This window comes from Plutella xylostella, chromosome 10, assembly GCF_932276165.1.
Source record: "Plutella xylostella chromosome 10, ilPluXylo3.1, whole genome shotgun sequence".
Classification (NCBI taxonomy): Eukaryota; Metazoa; Arthropoda; class Insecta; order Lepidoptera; family Plutellidae; genus Plutella; species Plutella xylostella.
In genome coordinates, this window is record NC_063990.1 from 4064465 (window position 1) to 4089118 (window position 24654).

Genomic DNA, 24654 nt, shown 5'->3' on the forward strand with positions numbered 1-24654 from the left:
CGTTTCGTTGCGTAGCCTCTTTGTGTTCAAAATTCACGGTGAGCGGAAGCAATTAAGGCAGTAATGTGTAAGGACGTAGGTAGGAGGTAGGGAACGGGCGACGAGAATTTGCTAAGAGCCCTTTAATGGAAGCGTGCGTTTATCTTCTGAATGCATCATTTGATACGCTTTTAGATAGCGCGTGAATCACGCGTGTGTTTACGCTGTTGAAATATTCTTCGGGTTTTATGGAAAATAAATGGCATATTTATGGTAAATTTCAGGCATCTGATTAGATATTTGGGTTTCAATTAGATGCGAAAGTGAAGAGTGATGGCGCAGGTTGTTGCGTGTATGTGTGTGTGTGTAAGTGTATGTTTTATTCTAGCAGGCGGCACGAGGGCAGGGCGGGGGGCGGGGACACTATTAGCTTAACGACCGTTTTAATATAAAAGATGACGTATTTTTACGAGTTTCGCTCGCATGTGACGTGACAGCGCTCTGTCCCGTTTATTGCGTACGTAAATACTCCTATTATTAGTGCTGTTTTCATATGCTAAGGCTGATTTTTTACTGCCATCGTGATTTATGGGTGTTAAAACGACGTATGATATTAAAGTTTTTATTTTAAAGCTTTTCACACTTAAGTGTTTATGCTCGTGTTTAGATACACTTGGAACAGTTTTGAAACTAGTTTAATTACGCGTGTCACGAACGGCGCAAAATTTGACAACAGAGACTGTAAGCTGCATACAAATAAATGCAGAGTGAACCCTGAGGGAATCCGAACTCCGCCGTCCAGCGCCGCCGGCGGGTTGAGAATACACCCCGCACTTGTTGTTTCGCACGAACGCAGGCCGTAATTACTCTAAAACATCTACCATTTGTTTGATGTCTTTCTTCGTTGTTCGCTCTACTTAGGGCGAAAACATCAGACATCAGAACAAACCCCCAGTGATTCCCCTACATGCCGAAACAATGGAGAGGGAGACAAAAAACAAGCATTTATAATCAGGAATATGCATCGACAGGGGGGTTATTTTCAAAGGTGACAATGGCATGTCTCGAAGTGTGCGCGCTAATGTAGTGGCAAGACAAAACGGGCTGGGGAAACAGATGAGGATTTTTCTTTTGTGAGATTTTTCTTCTATAAATGACAGTTTGTTTTTGGAATTACCTACACGTTAGATATGAAACTTAAAATCACTCAAATGTGTAACTAGCTCGCATGTATCACGCCATGATCACCTTACGTTTGTTTATACAGGATGTTCTAATTTGTCACCGCTAATGAACACATGCACACACTATTTATTCGAGGACACGTTTTACATGTCCCCCGGGGCTCGTCGTGTTTATGACAGTTGTAAAAAGTGTATATGGCTGGTTTTTATTATTTTTATGTGCTGAAATTTTCACCAAAATGTATAATTGACATGATAATTATTATTGTTATTATTATCATAATTGGTGTGTTTATAAAGTTTTGTGGTGTATTTCTGGGAGTATAGGTCTAAACCGGGTAAAAAATTATGTAGATGGAAATGTAGTGTAAAACCGACATTAGTAAATACTCCCGCTTTATGAAATTACTCAGTCAGAACCCGAATATTAGTGGCATAGCACTTGAATGGTCAACAGCAATTAATATAAAGTGATGAAATCTTTGCTCAGGTTTTGTTATTGGCCTTTTTTCAAGTCACATCACAACAGAGCGACTGTAGGTACCTATATGGTACCTAATACTTTTATGCAAATATAATTGATAGCTTTCTAGAAAGTGACGTTTGCTACTCTCACTCTTATTGAATCCCCATGAGAAAACCTTTTAATGGGAAGTGAAGCTTGCGGGCAAAGGCTAGTTTCAATACAAAACAAATTTACTTTACAATGTACACACAGTAAATCATCAACGCTATAAAAGCTGACGCCCCCATGACCACTTGCTGAATGGAGTTGTCACGTGAAGGCCGCGGGGGTGAGGCCGGGGGCCGGGGGGCACAGAGGGGAGGGGGAAATCTAAACACAGTAAAACGGGTTTTAGTAGCATTTTATTGGCGCAGTTTGGCTCAGCGCCAGTGCGGGCGGTTTCTTCGCCTCTAATTGATATTTCTACTGAGAATGACGCTCGCATCCGAACGAGATTGAGGTGTGTACATCTTGGCGATTGCCTCTCTCGGCCAATCACCGCCCTCTGCCGCATTTCATTAACTATTTCAGTGGCTACAGTACTTATTGTGTTGTTGTTTATGCCAATGTGTGTATCTACGTGTCGGGTCGTTGTAAAATCCAAAAGTACTCACCATTTTGTTGTTGATTTCATGAAAATGTATTTCGCACACTTTATCTACTATGTCTTCACTTTGAAATGTGACGAAGCCAAAACCTGTAACAAAAGAAATGAAAATGTTATTCAAACTTTGAAAATACTGCAGTGATCGGCGGCACAGAAATACGAAAACTTTCATGAGGCTAACAATGGAGTTTATTGGAAAAAATCTGAAAATACACCTTAATAAACACGACCAGGGTTTTGTTCGGGAACTTTTCAAATTTAACTCATTCCGCGGCGTCAATACCGGGGGGTATCATCTTTGGTATCTTTTAATTAAAGCCAATTCGCTCGAGTTAAATGCTCAAAGAGCTTCGTCAATCAGTTTTCGACAACACCTTTCAGCGGTAACCGCGCGGCTGGTGCGGCCCGGCACGCTTGCTCCTTTGTGCCTCAATTTAATAAAACTTTCACCCGATCGGGAACAAACTAAACAATATTCGCCCCTAAACGGTCGGAGGCACTCACGTGTTGCCGGAAACTTCCAAGATATCTACACGATCGAGTGTGATTCGTGAATTGTGTTTAGCGATTCCGGGTCAGTGGGCGTCGTAAATAAATGTCTTACTAGCGGAGGCGCGTTCCGAATGCCGTAATCACCTGACGTCAACAAAGTTTGCGCTTTAAGTGACAAACTAAACAAGGAGGAGCGGCGCGTGTCTGCTAACGATAAAGACACACAGGCCGGCGTCCGCGGCATCCGAGCGACAAATAGCATTAGGCGACCACCAGCAGCGACGCGGCTGTGACTACGCTGCTGTCGCTACACGTGTACACTCATACTGACTTGTTCTCATGATCTATCACGGTGTTTTTTACTTCATAATAAATGTTAGTAAGAAGGTAACCGGTAATAAGTATCCAGATACACTAATTATATTCATGATGAAAATACTTATTACAAACGAAAACCCTCACATTCGCAGAAACCGTCTCATAATGACGCCGTTTTATGAAGGTGTCTCGGTAAGTAAATAAAACCTTTACATAAACCCTTTATATCACAACATTGCTGACTTTTGCTAGCAGTCAGTATCACCCGCTGCCTAAATGTTACACCTTTTAGGTCGATATTTATAATCTGACAGCGAACGATGGGTCTTTGTTAATATTTAGTTCATAACCTTTCGTGGCTCGAGCTGCCCTAACCAAACAGCTCGATTTGTAAGCTCACCAAAAACTGGGGCGCATTTGGTATTTCGCGCGCGGCCGAGTAGCTTTGCGTGGGAATTGAGGCAAAGATAATAACACCCCGAAAAGGCAAATAGGGGTTCACCAGTTTCACTACTCCGGTTCTATAGTAGACCGTATTTTCTTTAAGCGGTTACAAGACGCATAGTACATCAAGGATGAAGGATACAACTCTTAGCGTTATTGGTTCCCGAGGAAGAAGCGATAGGACGCAATCCCTAGTTACATAAAACACGAGACACGTGCAATAGAAGATCGGGCGCTCCGATAGCCGGCTATAAGTAAGCGGTGACGTCTGGGCGCAGGACACCGATACCCTCATTTATTTATGCCGCCCGCGAACTGAATAAAGTACAAAGTTGGCCGCCACCCGTCGCCTTAACTTATCTGCGGGCGCCGCCTCTGCAAATATCAAATTGTACGACGGAATCAAACTAAATTACTTAACTTCTCCTAATCACACAGGACGGTTGACGTTCTCTTGGCCAGAAAGCGAACAAACACGAGGTTTTTTGCCTCGAAAAAGTCAGAAGCGAAAGGTTAGGAGGAAAGTGAGAAATAGCATTGTCACTAACCACATAAAAAGTTTTGGGTTTCACGTTGCTTTTGTTTAGATTAATGGGGTATTTTCCTAAATTCGTCCGCGTCAGCCCCAGCAACAATGGAGAAGATAAATAATCTCCGAGTAAGAAAAGGATTCCGTAAACACAATTATTTGAACTCGCAATTGTACCTGTGAAGCGCTAATGAATGAAAGTACTGTAGTAGCGTCGCGCAAGAAATCACACTTATTTTTCTTCTGTTTAAGAGGGTTGCTGAGACGGCGGGGACTTTGTTACTTATACAATGGATTTCCAAACAAACCAATACGTACAAACGTAAATAACAGAATTGATGTTTGTCGTAAGTCATTCCGAGGAAGAAATACGCAACGATGCCAAAATTAGCTTTCGTTCATTTTCTATTTTGACACATTTCAGTCATGGCACTCTACAATTTTCTTTATGCTTCATCGTTTTCAAAAGAATAATTTTGATTAAATCAGTTACAAACAGACAAGACATAATTCAGTTTCACATTTTGACAAATTAAAGTCACATCACGATTGGGGTTCTTTTTATTAATTCACATTGAGTTTGCACCTGGATCCTTATTTTAATATAAGAGGCGAGACGTTGTACGGCGGAGATTATGAAAGTGTCTTCGATATCTGATCCCGACACATCTGTCGACACGCGGGCGTGCGCGGGGGGCGGCGCGGGGCGGGGGCAGGGCAAGGTGCTGCTACTGTACTCATCGTTACTTCTTTCTTCGACAAAGCAACAAAGTACATACTAGTACACTAGTGCAATCGAATTCCTTTTGAATTGCTTCCGTTATGTAGCTGTGATATGAGCCGACACACATAATGGTTCAAGTAGCTGTGATACCTATGATAATGGAGGATTTTCTTTAAATATAGTGCGGCCTAGGGAGGCATAACCTGACCCCTTGCTGTATAAAACACTGCCGGTGGTGTTTATGGTGATATAATAACCGTATAAAACGCGACTTATTGTAGGCGCCGATAACGGGCGTTATATACAGCGCCAGGCCTCTGCTCCGTACCTTCAGGCCGGTATCAGGGTTGTTCGGTGGTCATAACAACTGTTACACAGAATATATTCTGTGAAACGGCAAGTTATGGCCAGTAAAATATAACTCAATTTGTTCGTTAAAATTTTCACTCGCAACACGCAAATAAGTAATTTTCAGTAAAAGGATTTAACTTCAGTTTTCTTACCATCTTTTGAAGTACGTTTATTACAAGGTGTGTCATCCATTTGACGTAAGTAGTGCGTCTTTAACAAAAGAGATGTATCCGTACCGTTACAAAAATGTTTCCTTTGTAAGAGTGGAAATATAAGGCTAAGATAAAATAACTCGCACGCGAAGTTATATGGAGTGTCATTAGTTGTTTGCGTTGCATGCTCAATAAAAGTAATACCCAGTTCTGGTAAATAGCAAGTTTTCATTAGCAGCGAACTCAACAAGGCACTCAAATGAGCAGAGACAAACTTGTCTAGCGCGCCGATGCGCGTCCAAACTTTTGTTATTGTTTCTCTTCATTATTGAAATACGCTGCGTCATAATTAACAGATACTCCGCTCGTCCTGCTGACGTAATACTCATCCGCAACTTTTATCTACGAGCACTCATCGTGACAAAATGTTTCCTACGTAAATAATGGCTAGATTACTTGTGAGTCCGACTAATAATAACAAATGGTAATAGTTGTTCCATTAAGAACGAGATTCTATTATTTGTTAGTGGAATAGCTTACACGACCGCCACTAAGCCCCCGTAATGAGTGCTTATTTGAAACCCATTTGCTGATACGCTTGTACTTAATATCAGTAATGTTCTCATTCACATTTATCGAATGCGACTTGCCGAAGGTACCTACGTTCGGCAGCTTTATGTATTGACATTCGACAGCGGGAAACCCGAGGAAAGTTTTCAAAAATTGGCAAACTTATGCGAGTAAACAGTTTACTGAAATTGCCGGCGGAAAATAATACCTGATTCCGTAGACAAATATGTGCAGAGATTCTAATGCGTTCTCAACGAAGTAAGCGGGGAGGGCGAACTTTCGACAAGTCAAGGAAATGTGCGATGAAAGCTGTTGTAGAAAGAATTGGCTTCTCTTCATTTCCCCCATTGTTCAGCTGAATAGACGACGAACAATCAAGTTTCTTACCGAGCTGATTGTGCGCACCGCATTGTCTACCTCCAGTACATACATTTACAGAATTCACTTCACTTTTAGATATTGCTCAACTTTCATTTTAGGATATTTAAATAAAGTTCATAGTTGACTGCAAGATGGAGTGTTTTTTTTGGTTCGCGGCTAGACAATGATTACATGGAGGAATATGGCTGCAACAAAACAAACTAGACCATTTCGGATTATATGTATAGCGTTAGTGCTAATACCATACGTATAATATAAATACCATACGTAAGTACAATATAATTATGTTTTTCACAAGTACATAAAACAACAAATCGGACCCTAAGCCTAAATGTGATGAATGTAACATATCATCTGGCTCACATACGAAGAAACGGAGTTTTCCTCTTAAGCCTTTCGTAAATGATAGGTTTTGACTTGACTTTTATATATGAGAGTTATATTTTAAAGAGTTAGGCTCGACACATTTTCCCTAAGACCGCGCGGGCGCGTCAAAAGGCGCAAGGATGAATCATAAATCAAACATATAGGAGTTTCTTTAGAGCGATATGTACTTGTGCGTTAACACGAGGAATATTCGTGAGAGTGGCGCTGCTGGGAGAGCAGGCCGCGGCCGGTGGACGATTTATCAAGAGGCCGGAACCCTCGTCCAATCCGCTGATAGCGATGCCATAAATATTTACTTTAATAAGATTCTGTCTGTTCCGTTCGTGGCGCGTTGTTTTACGACACACTTCAACGTTTGATTGCGACCTCTGCTGTTTCGGATTTCTTCCAATGTTATTGAAAGAAACTTTCCCCCAAAATGTTTTTATTGAAAAGTCGTTCAACTTTGTATAGGATTACATATTTCCGATCGTATTATCCAACTTTTGGTGCTTCACATTTATGTTCCGTCCGCCTAAATGGCATTTAGCGTTATCCGATTACTGCGGGGAGCCTATTTGTTCGTGTTATATTTTGTAAGTTTTGTTTGATGATGCAAGCTGGTACAAGAGTGAGTAGTGCAGGTCGTGGTGTCCAGAGTGCGGGATTGCGCGTGATCCCGCGCGTGCCGGCGCCTCGCGTCCCGGGATTTGCGGGATCTTCGGCCGCGCCGAGTGCCGACTTGTGTCGGATTGTTTGTGCAGATGTTTCACAAATATTAACACTTGCTCTACGAGAAACTAGTCCATGAAATACTGTCCGGCATCATACTATATTATTATTATTACACCGTTATTCAATATAACGCTTTTCCACAAACGTATGCTTCTAAAAGTGAGCAAATTTTTTCATATTGTTTCATGTAGCTTTTGTCGCAAATGTTTGCGCTTCAATCAAAAAAAGAATCCCAGAGCGCACAACATAGACACATTTCAACGGCAAACTGCGCTATAAAACACGCATTTATCAAACAAAAATAATCTCATTGTTTCACGAGAGAGCAGTCCGTGTACATTCATCATTCGAGAGAAAAAATAATAACCGTCGTATAAATAAGTATAATAATATTGCGATGAGAAGAACTTTGCAACAAAGTGAGAAGTGGAGGGTGTATGATACCGATAATATCGTTTTAATTGCGAATGCGAGAAGGAGCGGTGTGGCTTTGGGTCGGCTTGGGGCGGGCGGGCGTGGGGCGAGGGCGGGGGCGGCACATTGTGATGCGGCGGGCGCGCGCGCGTGGATTGAGGAATGAAGACGCGCGCCGCGTGCACGTCCGCCACGCTTCACTTGTTTGTTACCAAAACCACAAAAAAACTAATATTTACTATCTACTGCGGCTGAATAAAACTTTAAACGGAAAAAGAGCCATCCAGAATCGGCGGCCAAAGTTGCGAGGGTCGTTTTCGGAACTGTCCTCGAGCGAGTTCTCGAGTGACCGACCGCTACTCCGGCTTATTGCATGATTGCGATTGTTTACAGAGCACTACGCGACTGTTCCGCTACTGATTTTGGCAACATTTTTATTATTTCAGCGCTACGTTGGCGGCTGCAAACTAACTTCGTGGCGGCGTGCTTGTAACTATCCTCCCTATATTTGTATAGATTGCAGTTTCGGGTGTATTTTGAAAAACGCATCTTGTTTACTCAAAAAACGTCGGTGTATTCACAAAGTTTACATGTATAAAGATACAGTTTGTGCGTCGAATATGCATATGAAATATATGCTCTTCTATTTGTGGTTGTTCGCGTGAAGGGCGCGCGTGTATGAGAAGCGCGCACTGAGAGCTGAGCGTATTTGCTGAGCGCGATTACGCGGCTCGAGAGAATCGAGCGATGCAGATCGGCTCGATTCACAAATACTTCAACGATGCATCGCTTCTCGATCACCGGTGCCTCACTACCTTCACCTTTCCATTACGAGTGTTTACATTCGACCATTTGCATCGAGCAGCAGAGAATTAAAGCTTTAAAAATTCGCTTTTGAATACTGCAATGAAATAATGTGAAACAGTGATTCGTGTATCAGCTAAGCTCCATCGCCGCACACACGGGCGATGCGCGATAACTTCATTTATATTCGATAGTTGATGTCTCCTGTCTATGTAATCTTGATCCACTGTCAGCACTGTGTTACCTCTATATAGAGTTACATAGACAGTGTATACGTAGAATCGAATGGAAAATGGAAATTTTCGTAAAAGTACCTTTAAGTCTGCATTTGAATTTAGGAAATTGGTCGGTGCACTCGCCGCTGTCCAGTAAAAGGGTATTACTTATGAATCAATAGTTAATGAGTATCTGCAGCGCGCTCTGTTTGTGCTCTCAGTGTCATTACTGTCCAAGTTGCCCCTCGCCGACTATTGTCCGTGGAGTGGCCTGTCTCTGTGAATACACTTCGACATCTTTCATCAACTAAAATAGTAATTTTCTTAAGTTGAAAAGTTTCTTTTGACGTAATGCGAACGAGAACGGGAAGTTCTCTCTGTCTGTTTTCGAATAATAAATTTTATGTTTTAATGACGCAATTTAGTCTTTACTGTCTTAGTTTAAGAAAATGAATAAGAGGCGATAATTTAGCTTGTAAATTGTATAAAACGGTGTTTTGGCTCTTTAAAAGAAATGTGAGAATAAAATTGTATTAATTTCTCCGTTAATAAGCATTCAGCTCATAGGGATCGTTAAATAAATAGGAGCACAAGAAACTGCACGAAAACAATAGAATATCCATTTCAACTTTTATTATCTCCGATAACGGTGGAAGGGGGGAATTGCACCACCTATTTTTTAATTAAAGTTAGTTGAGACTGGACTTTATGAAGTAGCCGACCGAGTGTGCAGGGTCCTTGTACGATCGCGGAGGCGAAGAGAGATATATTACATCTGCGACAAAAGCAGTAATTATCAACCGTTACATTACGATAATCAAGCAACCATTTCACGACTCATACATGGTATTTAGATTCCTTCAATTCATATAAGTTATACAAATTAATTCCAAGATATACCACATCTTTGATACAATGAACTAGCAAGACGCAATAAATTTGCGCGGCGTTGTAACAAATCAAATACTACCGACTCGCAGCGTACGTAACCAAGCTTTAACCGTAACACAGACATAAACGGCTCCAGATAGTAATAGATACGTCTAATCCGGGAGTATGCGCCGTGAGCGGGCCCGAACGCCGAGGTACCTCGTAACTCGCTATTTGGTTTCAGCGGCGGTTAATAATTGATATCAGTTGTATTCAGCCGAGTTATGCGACTGCTGCTGTGTGCCAACACGAGATTCCACTATTATGTATTGGATAAACCGATTTGCGAGGTTTAGAACGCGCGCGGGAATAGGGCGCAGAGATTGGCGTATTGGCACCGTTAGAATTGCAAGCGAGACGGTGTTCTTACCTTGTTTTGATACATTTATCAGAATGATCTATTTTAGTGTGGGGCCGTCCATTAATCACGTGAGGCTCAAAGGGGGGGGGGAGGGGGTACTGAAAACCTCACGAAACATCACGAGGGGGGAGGGGGGGTTCTCGTTAGACATCACGTGTATTAATTTTTTGTCAAAAATTAGGTATTTCTGAATCGATATTTTGGATGGCGCAAAAATTTTAACGATTTGTAGTATGACCTATATTTTTTCTAGTCAAAAATTGCCTTTACATAGACTTCCAAAAAAATACACGTGATCCAGGGGGGTCCCCCCCCCTCGAGGGGGGGTTGGTCCCAAACCTCACCAAATATCACCAGGGGGGAGGGGGGGGGGGGGTCAAAAAATGAGAAAAACGACCTCACGTGATTAATGGACGGCCCCTGTGTAAAATTACCTTTTTCTGATAATTTCGCGTAACAATGTTCTCAGAAAATCACGCGTCTCAAAGGTTCAGGCCTAGCGTCACGTAACAAGATAAATGTGTGAAGGCTAGATTAATAGATTCATGATGCTTACACAATAAACGGATGAGAATTTTCAAATACGTAGGAAATTATTATATACCTAATGAACACGAAGAGGAGTTGTGAATTTTATAATTATAGAATTCTTTCTGCATGGAAATCGATTCACTCAAGCCGGTGGGGACCGCATATTTTAAATCTGCATAAATCCAGATTTTTATATCCTTTTATAAAGGAAGCCCGAGCTACTGCAGTCTGCAGCTACAAGGTTGCTCTATCTTAATCTTGAAAAACCACCTGCGGCACGCCACTGCGATCTCGCACGAATTTCACGGTATACTGCGCAATTGTACGCTTTTTTGTTACAAATATTTGTTTGCAGGAAGACGAATAGGTGCCCAAGTACTTGGAGTAGAAAGGAGAGAAAGAAAAACTTTTTGGGCAACAAAACCAGCCAGCGTCCTCATTATGTGTGTGCGCCTTCACTCTCACGTCATTAAGGCGCGCCTACACGCGTCCTAATCTTGAGCAGCCACCTGCTGCAACCGCGTCTTGCATATGCATGATTTGCTGCATATTAATACGGCCACAGATTACGCGGCTGCGCGCCTTAAGTTTCTCTTGTGTGCGTGCGACGTGTGTGCATACTGAGCATACACTGTGATAGTTGGCGGGAGCCCTGCGGTTACGCAAGATATGCTGATGTTACGACGAACATTGGCATATAATGAAATGTTACGGTATTGGCTCGGGATAAGTTGACGGAGTAATATGGTATTAAATGCAGCCTTGGGGAAAAGGTCTGATGTTACTTTAAGACCGACCAATTTGGCGAGGTATCTGACTAGAAACTCCAAAAATTAACGTCATATGGGTTGATTATCAGAAACCACCACAACCCCTGTACACTTACGTTTACATTTGTGCAATAAAGAGTTAAATAATAATAATAATCGCAACGCATAGCTGCGTTAAAGCCGCGTACACATTTCCCCGCCGCGCGGTGCATCTCTGATGAGACTGGCGCAAACACGTCGACGCACTCGAGGCGAACCGCGGGGTGCCCGTAATGATGCGCCTCTCGAGACTGCAGGAATAAGGCGTATCTTGAGAAAAATGTGTACAGTGCCTTTTTTAATTACACAGTATTCTTTGTGTCGCGAGCGGACTCTTTTAGCGCGTGATTGCATGGCATTCTTGTGCGTATTGAAGCTTGTGTGTCGGGTATATTCGCTTTTTTATTGTAAATACATATAGATATTGATATAGGTATTTTATAGAAAAAAACCGTCTAAATTAGGCAAAGTGTTAAGAGCGCAATTGAGCAAGCTTATGAGCGATAGACCATTAATTGGCGTTAGGTTATTGAATAACAATACAAAAAAATCATTATTTTACACATAGCTACGCCATATGAAGCTACCCTACGTGACCTCTTAATAAAAAGAAAATGCAGTCTATAATCAGTACCTATTCCATTTTAATTTAATCGTTCGTGAAATCGGTGGTTTATATTTTCAATGGCGTATTTCTCTTAGTTGTTGCTGATGATTCCCCACAACATGAAAAAAGACAAAACAACAATCAGCTCAAATATACGCCAAACATTTTATAACCCGCAGAAAAACTTTAAATTCGAAATAAACTCGATGCCTCAAGCTTTCACTTACACTCAACTTTGATTCTACTGAGACTTTGAACTCATTAGCAAGGAAGCAATAACTTTGCGGTGCAAGTAACCAGTACTTATTTGTTAAACATGGAGTGGGTTTATTTTCCACTGCAATTTTAATGCAAGTGAAAAATGCGGAGCCAGGCGGGGGATTTGTTCTTGCAACTTTTTGTTTCGGAATTTCGTCCCCGATATATTGTACCTGGAGGGTTACTCTACACTGACGAAAAACTAACGAACGAGAGTTTAATACAAGATAGAGTCGTAGCTCGGGCAGCAGCGCTCCGAAACTTCGTTTTTGTAGAGTAACCCTCTGCTGCGTTGGTGCAGTTCTTTATAGTGGCATCCTTAGAGCAGTGATGTCGGAGCCCCTCGACGCGCCGCGGTCGCTCTAATGAAGCCTCCAGTGACCACTACAAAGCTCCCCTTCTATCCAATTGTCCGAACGCTACAGATGCTCAGTCACTTAATCTCTATGGAGACGTCCAACTAAAAGGCGCAGCCATTTGGTGAAGAAAAACTACAGGGCATAGCAAGGAGATGACGTGTCTTTCGCTGCAATTAGGTGCTTATATAGACCGTAAAACTTACATGAATATGACTAACATAAATAAAAGTTGTAAGAGCATAATTTATAAAAAAATCCACGCACCAATCAGGAAGTTCGTGACTGATTTCAAAGGTAAACGTATAATCCCTATAAAAGTATTCACTGTTTGGACGTAAGCGAGTGATTTCAAATGAAAACGCATCATTGCTAGAAAAGTATCACTATTGGGACCTAAACTAGACACCAAATTGCATTTTTGCTATATATTGAGGAGTGTTTGTTTAATAAGACGCTTCCTGCGGGTGTAATCTGGATAAAACACTCGTGTAAGCCGACAGAAGTGGAAAAACAAAGGGGAAGAAAACAGAGATAATGGTGCTCATCTATATGATGCACTAACGAAGAAAAAATAAGGCACTTGACGATGGCGCCACTATCGATCCCGGCCTAGTCCTGACACGACCCTCATTGCAAGCTTGCAGTATTTTTTATATTTCATATTTGTTTTTTTATCGATAACACTTTTTTATATTTTAATGTAGCATAGTTTATTTATGTACAATTTTACAGGTCTGGTCGAAGGAGGACTTTTAGAATAACTTTTTTTTACTTGTTTGTACACGAATTATAATTTATTTTTAAATGGATCCTGATACGTCATATTTCAACCTATATAATAATAGTAGCATAGCTATGTATTTCTAAAAAAGATCTTTACTTCCACAACAACATTTCTAGCAATTCAATAAATTTTCAGTCATGTATAAAACTTACCTCTTAAACACTATCCAAAGTACCTAATTGCCTATAATGTATCAAAATTAACTTTATTCCAGTATGTATATGTCATCAACATCTTAAATCTAAAACTCTAAAACTCTAAAACTAAATGTTCCTGTTTAACTATAATGTAAGCTAGGTATATATAAATGTGCATATGTGCTACTAAGCTATGATAAATTTGTTATGTAGTGCGACTCCTTACCCTCAGTCAAACCATATTAACATTTGGTTTTGTGGGATGTATGTAATATCATAAGTTGTTTTCTTTGAATAAAGATTTAAAAAAAAAAAAAAAAAAAAAAAGCAACAGCAGCAGATATTTCCAATAGATTTCCTCAATGTTACGAACACGGAGTCGCCCGCCGGCCCCGAGTTTTCCATATAAATAAGCTTGTTTAAATCAGATTTGTGCAGCGCAATGTTTGAACGTGATTAAATATTTGTTTCTTCACAGTTGATTTGCTTTGTATTTGCTTTCAGCTCGTAAGATGGAAACGAGCGATTTATTTATCATGACGACTTATTCATACTTAGAAATGTTTTGTTGTGACTAGTTGAGCAGTTTGTGAGCTGTATAGAAGGTTGCTTGCTAATAAGTTTCATAATTGTGTTAAAACTGTTAACTTGAATATTTAGTTACTTTAAACAATCTTAATGTAGATTATAATTTTTACACTATTATTATAAATCCACTTACATACAAAAGTAAACAAATACCTTTTGGTACCTTTATAACTACAAATATTTCGTACTTCAAAACGAGTTTATATTTGATGTTCTCAGTTGTACCGACTTGTACAGTTTAGTTCACAAGACGTGTTGGCTAAGTGAGCGGTGGAAGATACCGCGAGCACCCTGTAACGAGTATCTAGCACCCTGTATACACCGCGTTAACATCACCCCGTATACCGTGTTGCTTATTAAAGTTTGCTCCTGAAACTACAGTGGTACTCGTCGAAATTACTCCGAGATTTGTTTAAAACTATCCTTGAGGGTTTTCATTTGGAGATGAGAAGATCGCGATTTACATAATTGTGTGACTGTCTCAAACTTTGCATGTTTTGTTTTTTGTAACTTACTCATGTTGACATCATTGCTTAAAGTTTGTTTCAGTTTATTTAACATTTATGCAAAACAAATAATTTGTTACTTTCAGTAGCACATGTACAGGTATAATTTACATAAATAGGTATATCTCTGTGACATAATTCACATAATAATTATAATCTCATATGATTTTCATTAGTTTGCATATTACACGTAATGATACCTATATAATGCGAAATTAATATCGTTACTTAATTAAATCGGCTAAGGAGGTTACATTAAATTTCTATTTGAGCATTATCGCAAGCTCGAGCCAACCTCTAAGTAAATGAATAGATGAAGTGGTAGCAGTGGGATCAGCCGCAATCACAACTCACATCTCCGGGCATCACAGATATTAAGTGACTCGACAATTCAATTTACGATTTAGAGCGACTAAATCTTTCAATCTCAAACGTTGATAGAATTAAAATTTCCGTCGAAGCCCTTAATCGGTAATCGAAATCTCGAACGAACACCGCCATCTATCGATTCGGAAATGGAACAATCGTTAATGAAAGTTTCTCACCGCAATTAAGCGAGCCTCGGTTTTATTAAATTTAATCAGGAAGTTGTGTAATCTTACACAGATTGGCGCGATCAGACCGCGTGCAAGTTCCGATATCGCCTCGGTAAGTTTTGGAACTAATTTCGAAAATAAGTGCGAAGCTATCCCGAGTTTCTGCATAGTTGTCAAGAAAAAGATCGAATCAATGCTCCTATCTTACTTGGCCGGGGCGCTAGTTAACAAGTATAGGGAGGCCATAAACATTTTCCTTCAGCGAGATAACCTTTCAGAAGACTTTCAGGTTAATTAAAGAAGTCCCCTTTCATTATCATAATAGGTCAAGGGCCTTTTTCTTTACAAGTAAAATAAATTACTGGCAAGATGTATCGGTATGTAATCAGTATAAAATACCCTGCGAAAATACACGAAAGCTTCAGTAAATATATGTGTAATTATGTAAGCAAACAGATAGTTTTCAGTAAAACATAATTTCTTTATTAAACTGCACATTAAATTTTTACATTTAAGTTTAAAATTACAACATTGTATCATGCAGCTTCCGAGATCAGTTCATAAATAAATATGAGTATCCGCCGCAGCACAGACTATAATCACAAATACATAATGTAGTCGTGTCTATGTGTGTGTGTGAGCGGGTGTTATCGGCAGTGATAAGCCTGAGTTCAGTGGGCCGGACGGAACCTCCCCGCGCCCGCGCCTCACCTCCCCTCCCGCCTGCCAAGCCTATTCTGTATAGGCCAGGAGCTTCATAGCTATAATACCATTGACAATGATTATTTGAAATGGCCCCGATTTCTTTTGCCGCAGCGATATAGCAGCAATCGAAGGTAGATTAGAGCAAAGAAAATAGCTCAGTCGGTTACTGTGTTGCGTATTTACCGACAGTTTTATTTCTTCATTGCTTTACGATGTACTTGAGTATGATAGTCTGTGCGTGGGCCTCCGCGAGATTACTTGGACGTGCAGTCGTTGCCAGATTTAAGGTTGAAGCCATAAAACGGGTATATACGTATAGTGATTCAGCGCCCGGCCTATCGTGACGGAGACTACGAGCTGCCATTACACTCCCCTTACTCGCTTACCTTATGACTTGGAGAAATTAATGTTATTAAAATAATGTAACTGACGTTAAACTTACTTGTAGCTTCAGATGTGCCGACCTCACTACCAACTAATGTGAAAAATTAATACAATTCAGTCAAAACGTTGTTTTGAGACATTAGAAGTGGGACTACAATAAAAATAAATGACTATTACTAGAAAGTTTTTTTAAGTCCCTTTTTTCGTAGTCGGTTAAAAATAAAACAAATACTTTCAAAACAAAAGAATCATATAAACATTAAATCAACCGACAAAACCAAACCATTTCCCGTGTGCTTTTAAAAAATATATCCTAGTTTGTGTTTCGGAACGTATCCGTAACGAAACAAAGATCCGAATCCTCCATTGTGAAGGCACCTGAAACCGCGGTGGCACTTTCCAAACAGGAATTGCACAATTTTGAACAAAAGTCTATAGTATACTTTCACACTTTCACAAAAGTATAGACATGACAGTGGGACATTACCATAAAAAGTCGACTGGTGGAGTACGAAATTGCTTTTTTGAACTCACACAATGTTAGTCTATTAGGAGTTGAAAAAGTGTTAAAGTTGAATAAAGGTTTGCGCGCCGTACAGGTGGCGCGGTAATCGTATTCAGAGCTACACTTTGGGTTAGTTGATGCAGAATGGATTCACCTTTATTCCGCAGGTACTGCTAGTCTACCCGCGACTCACGTCAGAATACCACAACTTACTTATACGAGTTTTAGCTTGTAAACAGTACAAAAGCTTAGTTTAGGTGTGAAAATTCAAGTTTTTTGAGAGCTCAAAACTTTAAAATAACTTGAAGCTTTTCGCGGAAAACTTTTTGTGGGGCATTAGAGGAAATATTCGGAGGCTATCGTAACTGTACCTCCCAGTGAGTGTTTACACTCCTTTATAAGCGAAAAGTTTTGTGCTAAGGAGGTGGAGATTAGAAGTAGTCGCGGCGTCACTGCCCCGACTACTAACGTGTTCCTTAGCAATTCCACGACTGTTTGAAAGAGTAGCTATCACGGACCGAACGAATTGAATGTACCACCCTGATAATGGGCCACTCAGGTGCAGTGGCTCGCTCTATCTAAGCGTGAAGCTTTAAGTACTATTTTTGTTCTCGGAAAGTTTTAGATAGCTTTAGAATGTTTTGCAAATATTCATTTGTCGGCCTGAACGTCAACTTTTAATAATTTTCTAGTTTTGATGCATCTTCCGCTAATCAAACATCGTTTTCCGATCTCTAGAAATCTATAGTACTTTAAATAATTAATAGGTGAATCTAAAGCATTTGACGAGGGTGCGTAAATCAATTTTTAATTAAAAAGTAATTTCCCCAATAAAATTGGGTAGCAACTCAAATATGTATACATTTTAAATAAGCCGCTCATTGTATTGTGTCAATCAATAAAGCAATAAATGTCAATTTAGTAAGCACTTTATTAAAACAAGCGTCGTTAATAATTTACGTGTCCAATTCAGAGCTATTTTAAATAAAATATGACTCTAATTAATTGAACTTAAAATAACATTGGAATCACAATGTTGTTGATAATAAATAGCCACATGGAACTCACTTCATTATTATTGCACCGATAAAGAATTGACGGGATCGAAATAGTTTATTGCCTTATTAATAATTCGTTGTATCACATTTCACGCATCAAACGAATATGCAGTTATATTTTTAAAGTGGGTTTTTCAAATAGGGTTACAGGAAACCGGATTGAGTGCAGAGCTGAAGGCTGATAGTGGTGGGCGCTTCCAGTCCGGAACGGCACAGTTCCGTGGAGGTTCCGTATTGAACCGATGCGTATATTTTATCTGCTTCCGCCTCTACGCGGCCGCTACCCACCCCGCAATTACTAGTCGGCTTGGGCCATGGAAAATGTGCACGTGATGTCACTACTACTTTGTTTACAACTTTCTTAGTTTTCAGTTCGTGGAATATCTATCTATTGCATCAAATAAAATATATTATGAATACTATTAATGACAAGAAAATGCGGTGATAAATAAATTAAAAAAGAATACGCTTATCAACTGAAAACCAATGGATGTCAATTTTATCGTATCGCGATGCTTCAGACAAGTTATAGAAGTCATAGGTACATACAATAACGTTATACACACGTAATCAAATATGTATATACAAGTCTCTCGTTTCATGGCCCCACAACTAAAGGCGTGTTCGGTGGCAATAACGAAGCCCTTCGAAGTTGCCCCATTCTTCCCCTACGAAGATGGCCGATAAAAATTCCCACCAACATCATCAATTAAAGACCACTATAATTAAACTTTCAACAAATCACGACCACTTCTTGCCTATTATCTACGGTTTTTATTACTGAACTCGAGATCGGTTTCTAACCGACTTCATAACTTTTCTAGTTTACAAAATACCTGGGTGGTTAATTTGAATGGGCTCAAAGGTTATTCAGTTAGTTCTTAGTTTTGAAATCATCTAATGGTACTTATATAATATGGGGTAGAGAGAAGACTCTCCTTTGAAACGTCAGACTTTGTCTTATAAAATAAAGTGAAATGAAAGTACAACATAAAACAAACGAAGCACAGTGATTCTCCTCAGTTGTTTAAACTGAGAGTCCCTCAAGGAACAACAGCTATTATCGCTGGATAATGAATCAGAATTTCGATTTGACGAATTAAATCGCCTTGCTTTCAGTACGACTTGTTCCCGATTTATTATATCATTAGCGAAACTCGGACGTCAAATTGACTTCATTTAAGAGCCCCTGAATTATTTCCTTAAGTGTACAGAGAAAATATCTGTTACATTTGTGTTCATTAGTGTTGAAACGCGACCCTGTATCTTGGTAACGCAATTAACTAGAAATAATTGGTTTTGCTGAACTAATCGTTGTAATTATATGTATTATTTTGATGGTACTGCTATTATAGCGATTAAGCCGCTGAGTTAATATGGGCGTAATTATATCATTTAGTTTAGACAGTTAAGTAGAATAGTAACTTTACAAATAGAAAATATAGAATTTACCAAACCCACTTGTTAAAAAGTTAAACATTTTTTTGGTAAAAGGGTGTTTTAAGATTAAGTTTGATATTAATGGATGGTAAGAAGGGGCAATGTGTCTCTCAAATCTCCTGAGCACCTGCACAAAAATGCATAGGTACTTTTTATTTATTCATCGTAAAACAGAAAAAAACAAGAGTTTACGCACCGTTTAATCTGAATAATTCAGTGTAGAGCGGGCTCATAATTACTATTCTATTAACTTCTGTACTTTAACTGGAACGAAAGGTGTGAATATTTAACTTTAACACCGTTTACTTCTGCAAAGGTACACGTGTAGCCTGGCCATATAAAACTTTTTATAAAATGCACACATTCATTATGGAAACGATTTATGTCATGGCTATTTTACTTATAAATATAAAGCGACCAAGTTTATTTTGCAACTTTGTTTGAAAGCTATTTTTACCGCTCGGACGTGTTTTCGATGTGCGTCAGACTCGCTCGGCCAAAAAACCTGTCTAGTGCAAGTCAGATTCATAAAATACACCGCAAACAGCCTTAAACATATTCCGCGGGATATTCTAGCACAGCCTTGTCTCCGTATAGTTTGTAAGCGAGTAACAAATTGTTTACCCAGCAGGCGTCTCTTTACCTGCGGATCTGTAGCTCTCATAAGCGCGCGCCCGCGGCACTCGCTGACAATCCCAACACCCTGGCTGGGGATTTACTGACGAACTGATATCTTGTAACACATTCACCTGCTCTATGCACTCCTGGTACTTTTAAGGCGGACTTTAATAATTTAAATAAAAAATATTAGCTAATAATATTTATCATGATACCTACGTAACTACTAGTTTTGAAATATTTCCAGTGTAACGAAAATAGTAGTAGGTATTCATTAAAATTACCAATTTAATACACATAAATAGGATTACAGACAATTGTACTGTGGGCAGCTACCCGCATAAATATGTGAAATAATTTCAGAAGTGTAATCCACAAACGTCGAGATAAACCGCTCGCGAATAAAATCATAATGAAACAGGGGTAATGAAGCGTGCCATATCAATTATCGTTTGGTGGGTCGAAAAAAACCGCTCTGCTCAGTGGCAGCAAAATGGAAAAATAAAACAGTTACCTATTAATTTAATCGAAACTTCTCTTCATTAGTTTCAGCCGTTCAGTTGAGTGAGCAAACAAATAAAAATGTTTGATCTCGCCACTGTTATGCAATTCGAGCAATATTCGAATTGTTACAATTGGATGGGCGCAGGAGCTATAAGTTCCGTGCGTGCGTTTGAACGTTTGCATCGAGTGAACAAATGAAATAGGCTGTTGAAACGTTCAGTACCAACACTTTCGGTATTGGGCCGGGGGCGCTATTTATTATCTTGTTATAGCGCGGACGCACAACAACTATAAAATGGTACGCCAGAATTGAAAAACAGAGGCGTAGCCAAACTTAATAACAATGGTGACAAATACCTGAATTATTAATACAAATTACTAATTTGTCGACACTCCGTGAGTCCCGAGCGCCGTGACTCGTCACCAAACTGTACCGAAATATTATGCCTTCACAATACCGCCGCGCATGAATAATTAATAGGTTAACCTTAAAACCGGTTTTAGGCTCACACATAACCCTGTAGCAATTAAGGCAAGCCTTTTAGTGTGTAAATAATTCAGCAGATGAGAGGAGAGATGTCAAAATTCATGGCAGATGCAGGTAAAGGAGCCCCTTCGACTGTGACCGGTCGTGCTGGTACGCCTTATTTTCAAACCTTAATATATGTACTTACAAGGAAAATATTCCACCCTATTGTTATTTTCGTAATGGGTGTACGTAATTTTATCACATACCTAATACTATGTGAGTATGAATAATTGTATAGAACGATGACTTCGTACGTCTTTATGACACATTTTATGGTTGTTTACAGGTGGGGACGGTCCTCATGTGTCATGTTCGTAAATGATAATTCTACTTTGAAATTTATATCTCATTTTTATGATTGCTGCTCAACACCGAGAGTTAGACGATTAAATCCGCGGCTTTGTTTCTCGAGAACGCCATTACGTAACAAAAACATGGTTACGTGAGCACAATTTCTGTTTGCGCACCATTCACTAATTTACGGTGCGACACTCGTAGCACTAATAAGCCTAGAAAGATTCGAAGTAGCTGTGGCGTGGCATCTGTCAAGCCAGCACTCGAGGCCCTCGACTCGGTGGAGAGGCGGCGCGTTCGTTAGCGCCCACCGCGCCGCGACCGCGCTCCTCCACTGCCTCCCCACTCTTACTTGTCCTACTCGCATAGCTCTTTTCATTAGGAAGTAATTCAGAGTGCCGGCCGCTCTTCCGCTTCATTCCTTCACGTTTGTGCCGAGGAAGGGTGCTCGTGGCCTCGCTGATTCAGGTGAGGCTTTTGTGACAAGATTAAAGAGAACACGGCTTTCTTAGAACGCCCACCCGCCGTCTCTACGTTCTATATTTAGAAAAAGCTGGCTTCAGGCAACAGCCTGAAAAAATGTAGGTATCAAATACCACAATTTTTAAGGAAATTCTGTATTTTCTCGGTACATTTTCTGTAAAGGTGCAAAGTCCCTGTTAAAAGTTTGTGGAAATAAAAATGGTTACATCTGCCACCTGCCTACGTAACAGCTAAATCCTTTCTGAAGCCAACGTGTGCGGAGTCGTACAGAAAATTCTGGCGAAGTGTCATTGTGCGGTGATGCAGTGGCGTTAGCGCCGCACTCGGCTGCCGGTGAGTCCCGAAATTACTGCTCGGGATGTCACTTCCGCAAAATTACTCGCTCCTCGTCTATGGAAGCGACGTGTGCCCGCAATTTAGTAATGCACTTTAATCTGTGGAACGGATAACTTAAACGGCGCGTGACGTTTCGGCGGAATCGCAGCCGTCAGCAATTTCAGAAACGCTTCGTAGGTGCAAGTTTATTGTTTAGAAAACTTTTGTCAACGAAAGTCCTGCATAATAGTCGACATGAACGTTTTGTTTCCTAAATTACACTACAACGAACATAAATATTAATGCTTCGCCACAAGTGTTGAGATAGGTTAATGACACGAAAAACCTTTGTTGGTTACAAAAGTTAAAGTTACGTAATTACACTCATGACACTATCATTACAAAGCGCTGGGGGCACAAAACATAAACAAAAGTGGCGCGTGTAAAGTTAGCCGGGCGTCAGAGGCCGCCTATTAACTAGGGTCGGATCACTCGAAATGGCTCTGGGGATCGCAAATACGATTTACTAGACATTCAATGAGAGCAATAAAAATATAATTACATTGTCCCAATGCGGAGTAACTAACCGAGTTAGAAAGCAAACAGTCGGGAGCAAACAAACGTGCATTCCCGTTCGCGATGCCGTCGGGATATAATACCAGGTATATTTCTAGCGATCCGAGGTTTGATTATCGTTGTATCGTTCTACATATGCAAATGACGAGGTTAATAAGTCAGTTTCTAGGTTAAAAGGTCTGCATATAAAGCAGAATAAGGTATTTACGCAAAAGGCGTATCGTTCGAATCAATCGGCGGGTATCGGCGGGGCGATCTTGCGGCGTGCGGTGCACTCGGCTATCGGCCGCGCGATCGCAGCGAGCGATATTTGTACCATTCGTCTTTGTCGTACCGTTTCCTAATTTGAATAATCGTCGGCGACTAAGGTGAGAATGCGGAGTGATTTGCCGCAGTGAGCGCCTTAAATAGAGCTGTAAGAGAAGCGTGAATAATGCACCTTTTATCGCTACAGGTAGCGACGGAATGAAAGAAACGGGCGAAATTTTATAATTGAAAATAAAGAGAGCAGGGCGAAAATTTCCCCATTACATCCCAAATAAATTACGAAAACAAACACCAATGTATAAGAAAAGAATTCGTAGACGGCAAAAATACACTTCATCCCTGGCTGCTGGAAATCCGATTTAATTTATTTTTATCGCGGAGCTTTATAATTTCATTTTCGCACTTTCCATTTGAGGCGAGCGCCGGCGCCGACGCTCTATCCGAATGAGATCTCCGCAGAATCAGGTACAAAAGAACGATAATGAACGTTCACTGCTCCCTACGTAATCTAAATTATTATAACAGTCCAAATTTTTACTAGAAAACGAAAGCAATCAACTTTATCCCGGATACCGAGAGATGTTTAATAAAATTAAAACACCTAGAAGGGGCCCTATTTTGATTTTACGATGAAATAGAAAGACTTCAAAATTTCGATAAATTTATTCGGCTGATTAGAAAAATATAGGTACCTATAGGTAAAGGTGGTTTGTTTATTTTCGTTGAAATTGGAATTCAAATCATGAAAATACATAATTATTTGCTCGGTTTGCACCTCCTGTTGGTTGACTGGTACAACAGCTTTTAGCATTAAGTCCATCCTTATGTCTATTTTATGCAATAAATAATTAAATTAATAATGTTTTCTGCTGAAGTTTTACCAGTCGGACAAAGGCTTCCTTTTCCTCAAACTAAATCTGATAGCGTCACATAACTATAATGGAATGTTACAACTGTCAGTCTTAGTTGTAAAAGTGTTCGGAATACGGGGGGTAGGAGGGGGAGGTTCGGCCCTCGAGCTGTCTATAGGCATCGTGTCGATCACAGACAGTGCAATGGCGGGACTCGGCGCGACTGACGGCCGAAAATACACCGGAAAGAAGGTACGGCCGCCCCACTGGCGCCATCGGTCCCCCCTCTTCGCACTAACTCTATTTTTCCACTTCCTTTTCCCTGTCAGCCATACGACTGACTTATATTAACTTCATAAGTTGTTAAACACAACTTTTAGAAATATGAGATAACGGCGGTAAGTAAGAGCCCGTGGAGAGATTTGGCCGCCTCATAGATACATTACATGCCTCAAGTTAATATGGTTTGTGACGTAGCCACTCTCCCCGCGTATCATATTTCAGCATACACAAAGAGAAAAGACTTGAGTATTTTATAAGTAATAAGAGGAAAGTTGGCGGGGTGAGGACCGGAGCGGCCTTTAAGAGAGTTGAAATTATCTGGCGAGGGCGGGCAGAGCGGCGTGTAGGGAGCCTCAGTCAAATAACCGTTTTGGAGATTATGAATTGTCACAGCAGTGAGCGAAGCCTTAATTAGGCCAATTGCACCGTGTAACGTGATGAGTCAGGACCCGTGCCAAAGTCTTCTCTGTTGCCCTAATGATTATGTAAGCGCACTTTTACTATGCAATTAAAATTTAAATTACGGCAAAATAAACCTTATTGCCAATCATATCGGGGAAACGAGGCGCAAGTTTTACGGCTTGTTCTTAGAACTTCAATTAAACACAAGTTGCCAGATTAATTGATGGGATTTAAATTGGAAATCGAAGAATTAATTTGGAAAAAT

At 40.2% G+C, this 24654-nt stretch overlaps 1 protein-coding gene across 9 annotated transcripts in view; it reads right to left on the minus strand.

Annotated features, from left to right (window-relative positions):
* The window catches only part of LOC105385394 (RNA-binding protein Musashi homolog Rbp6), a 405128-nt gene that overhangs the window by 30260 nt on the left and 350214 nt on the right, over positions 1–24654 (minus strand). For all 9 annotated transcript variants that reach the window (XM_048623319.1, XM_048623318.1, XM_048623317.1 and 6 more), the window contains one exon: positions 2283–2365. In XM_048623319.1, the coding sequence (XP_048479276.1) occupies positions 2283–2365 (83 nt within the window). The remainder of the gene's footprint in view (positions 1–2282; positions 2366–24654) is intronic.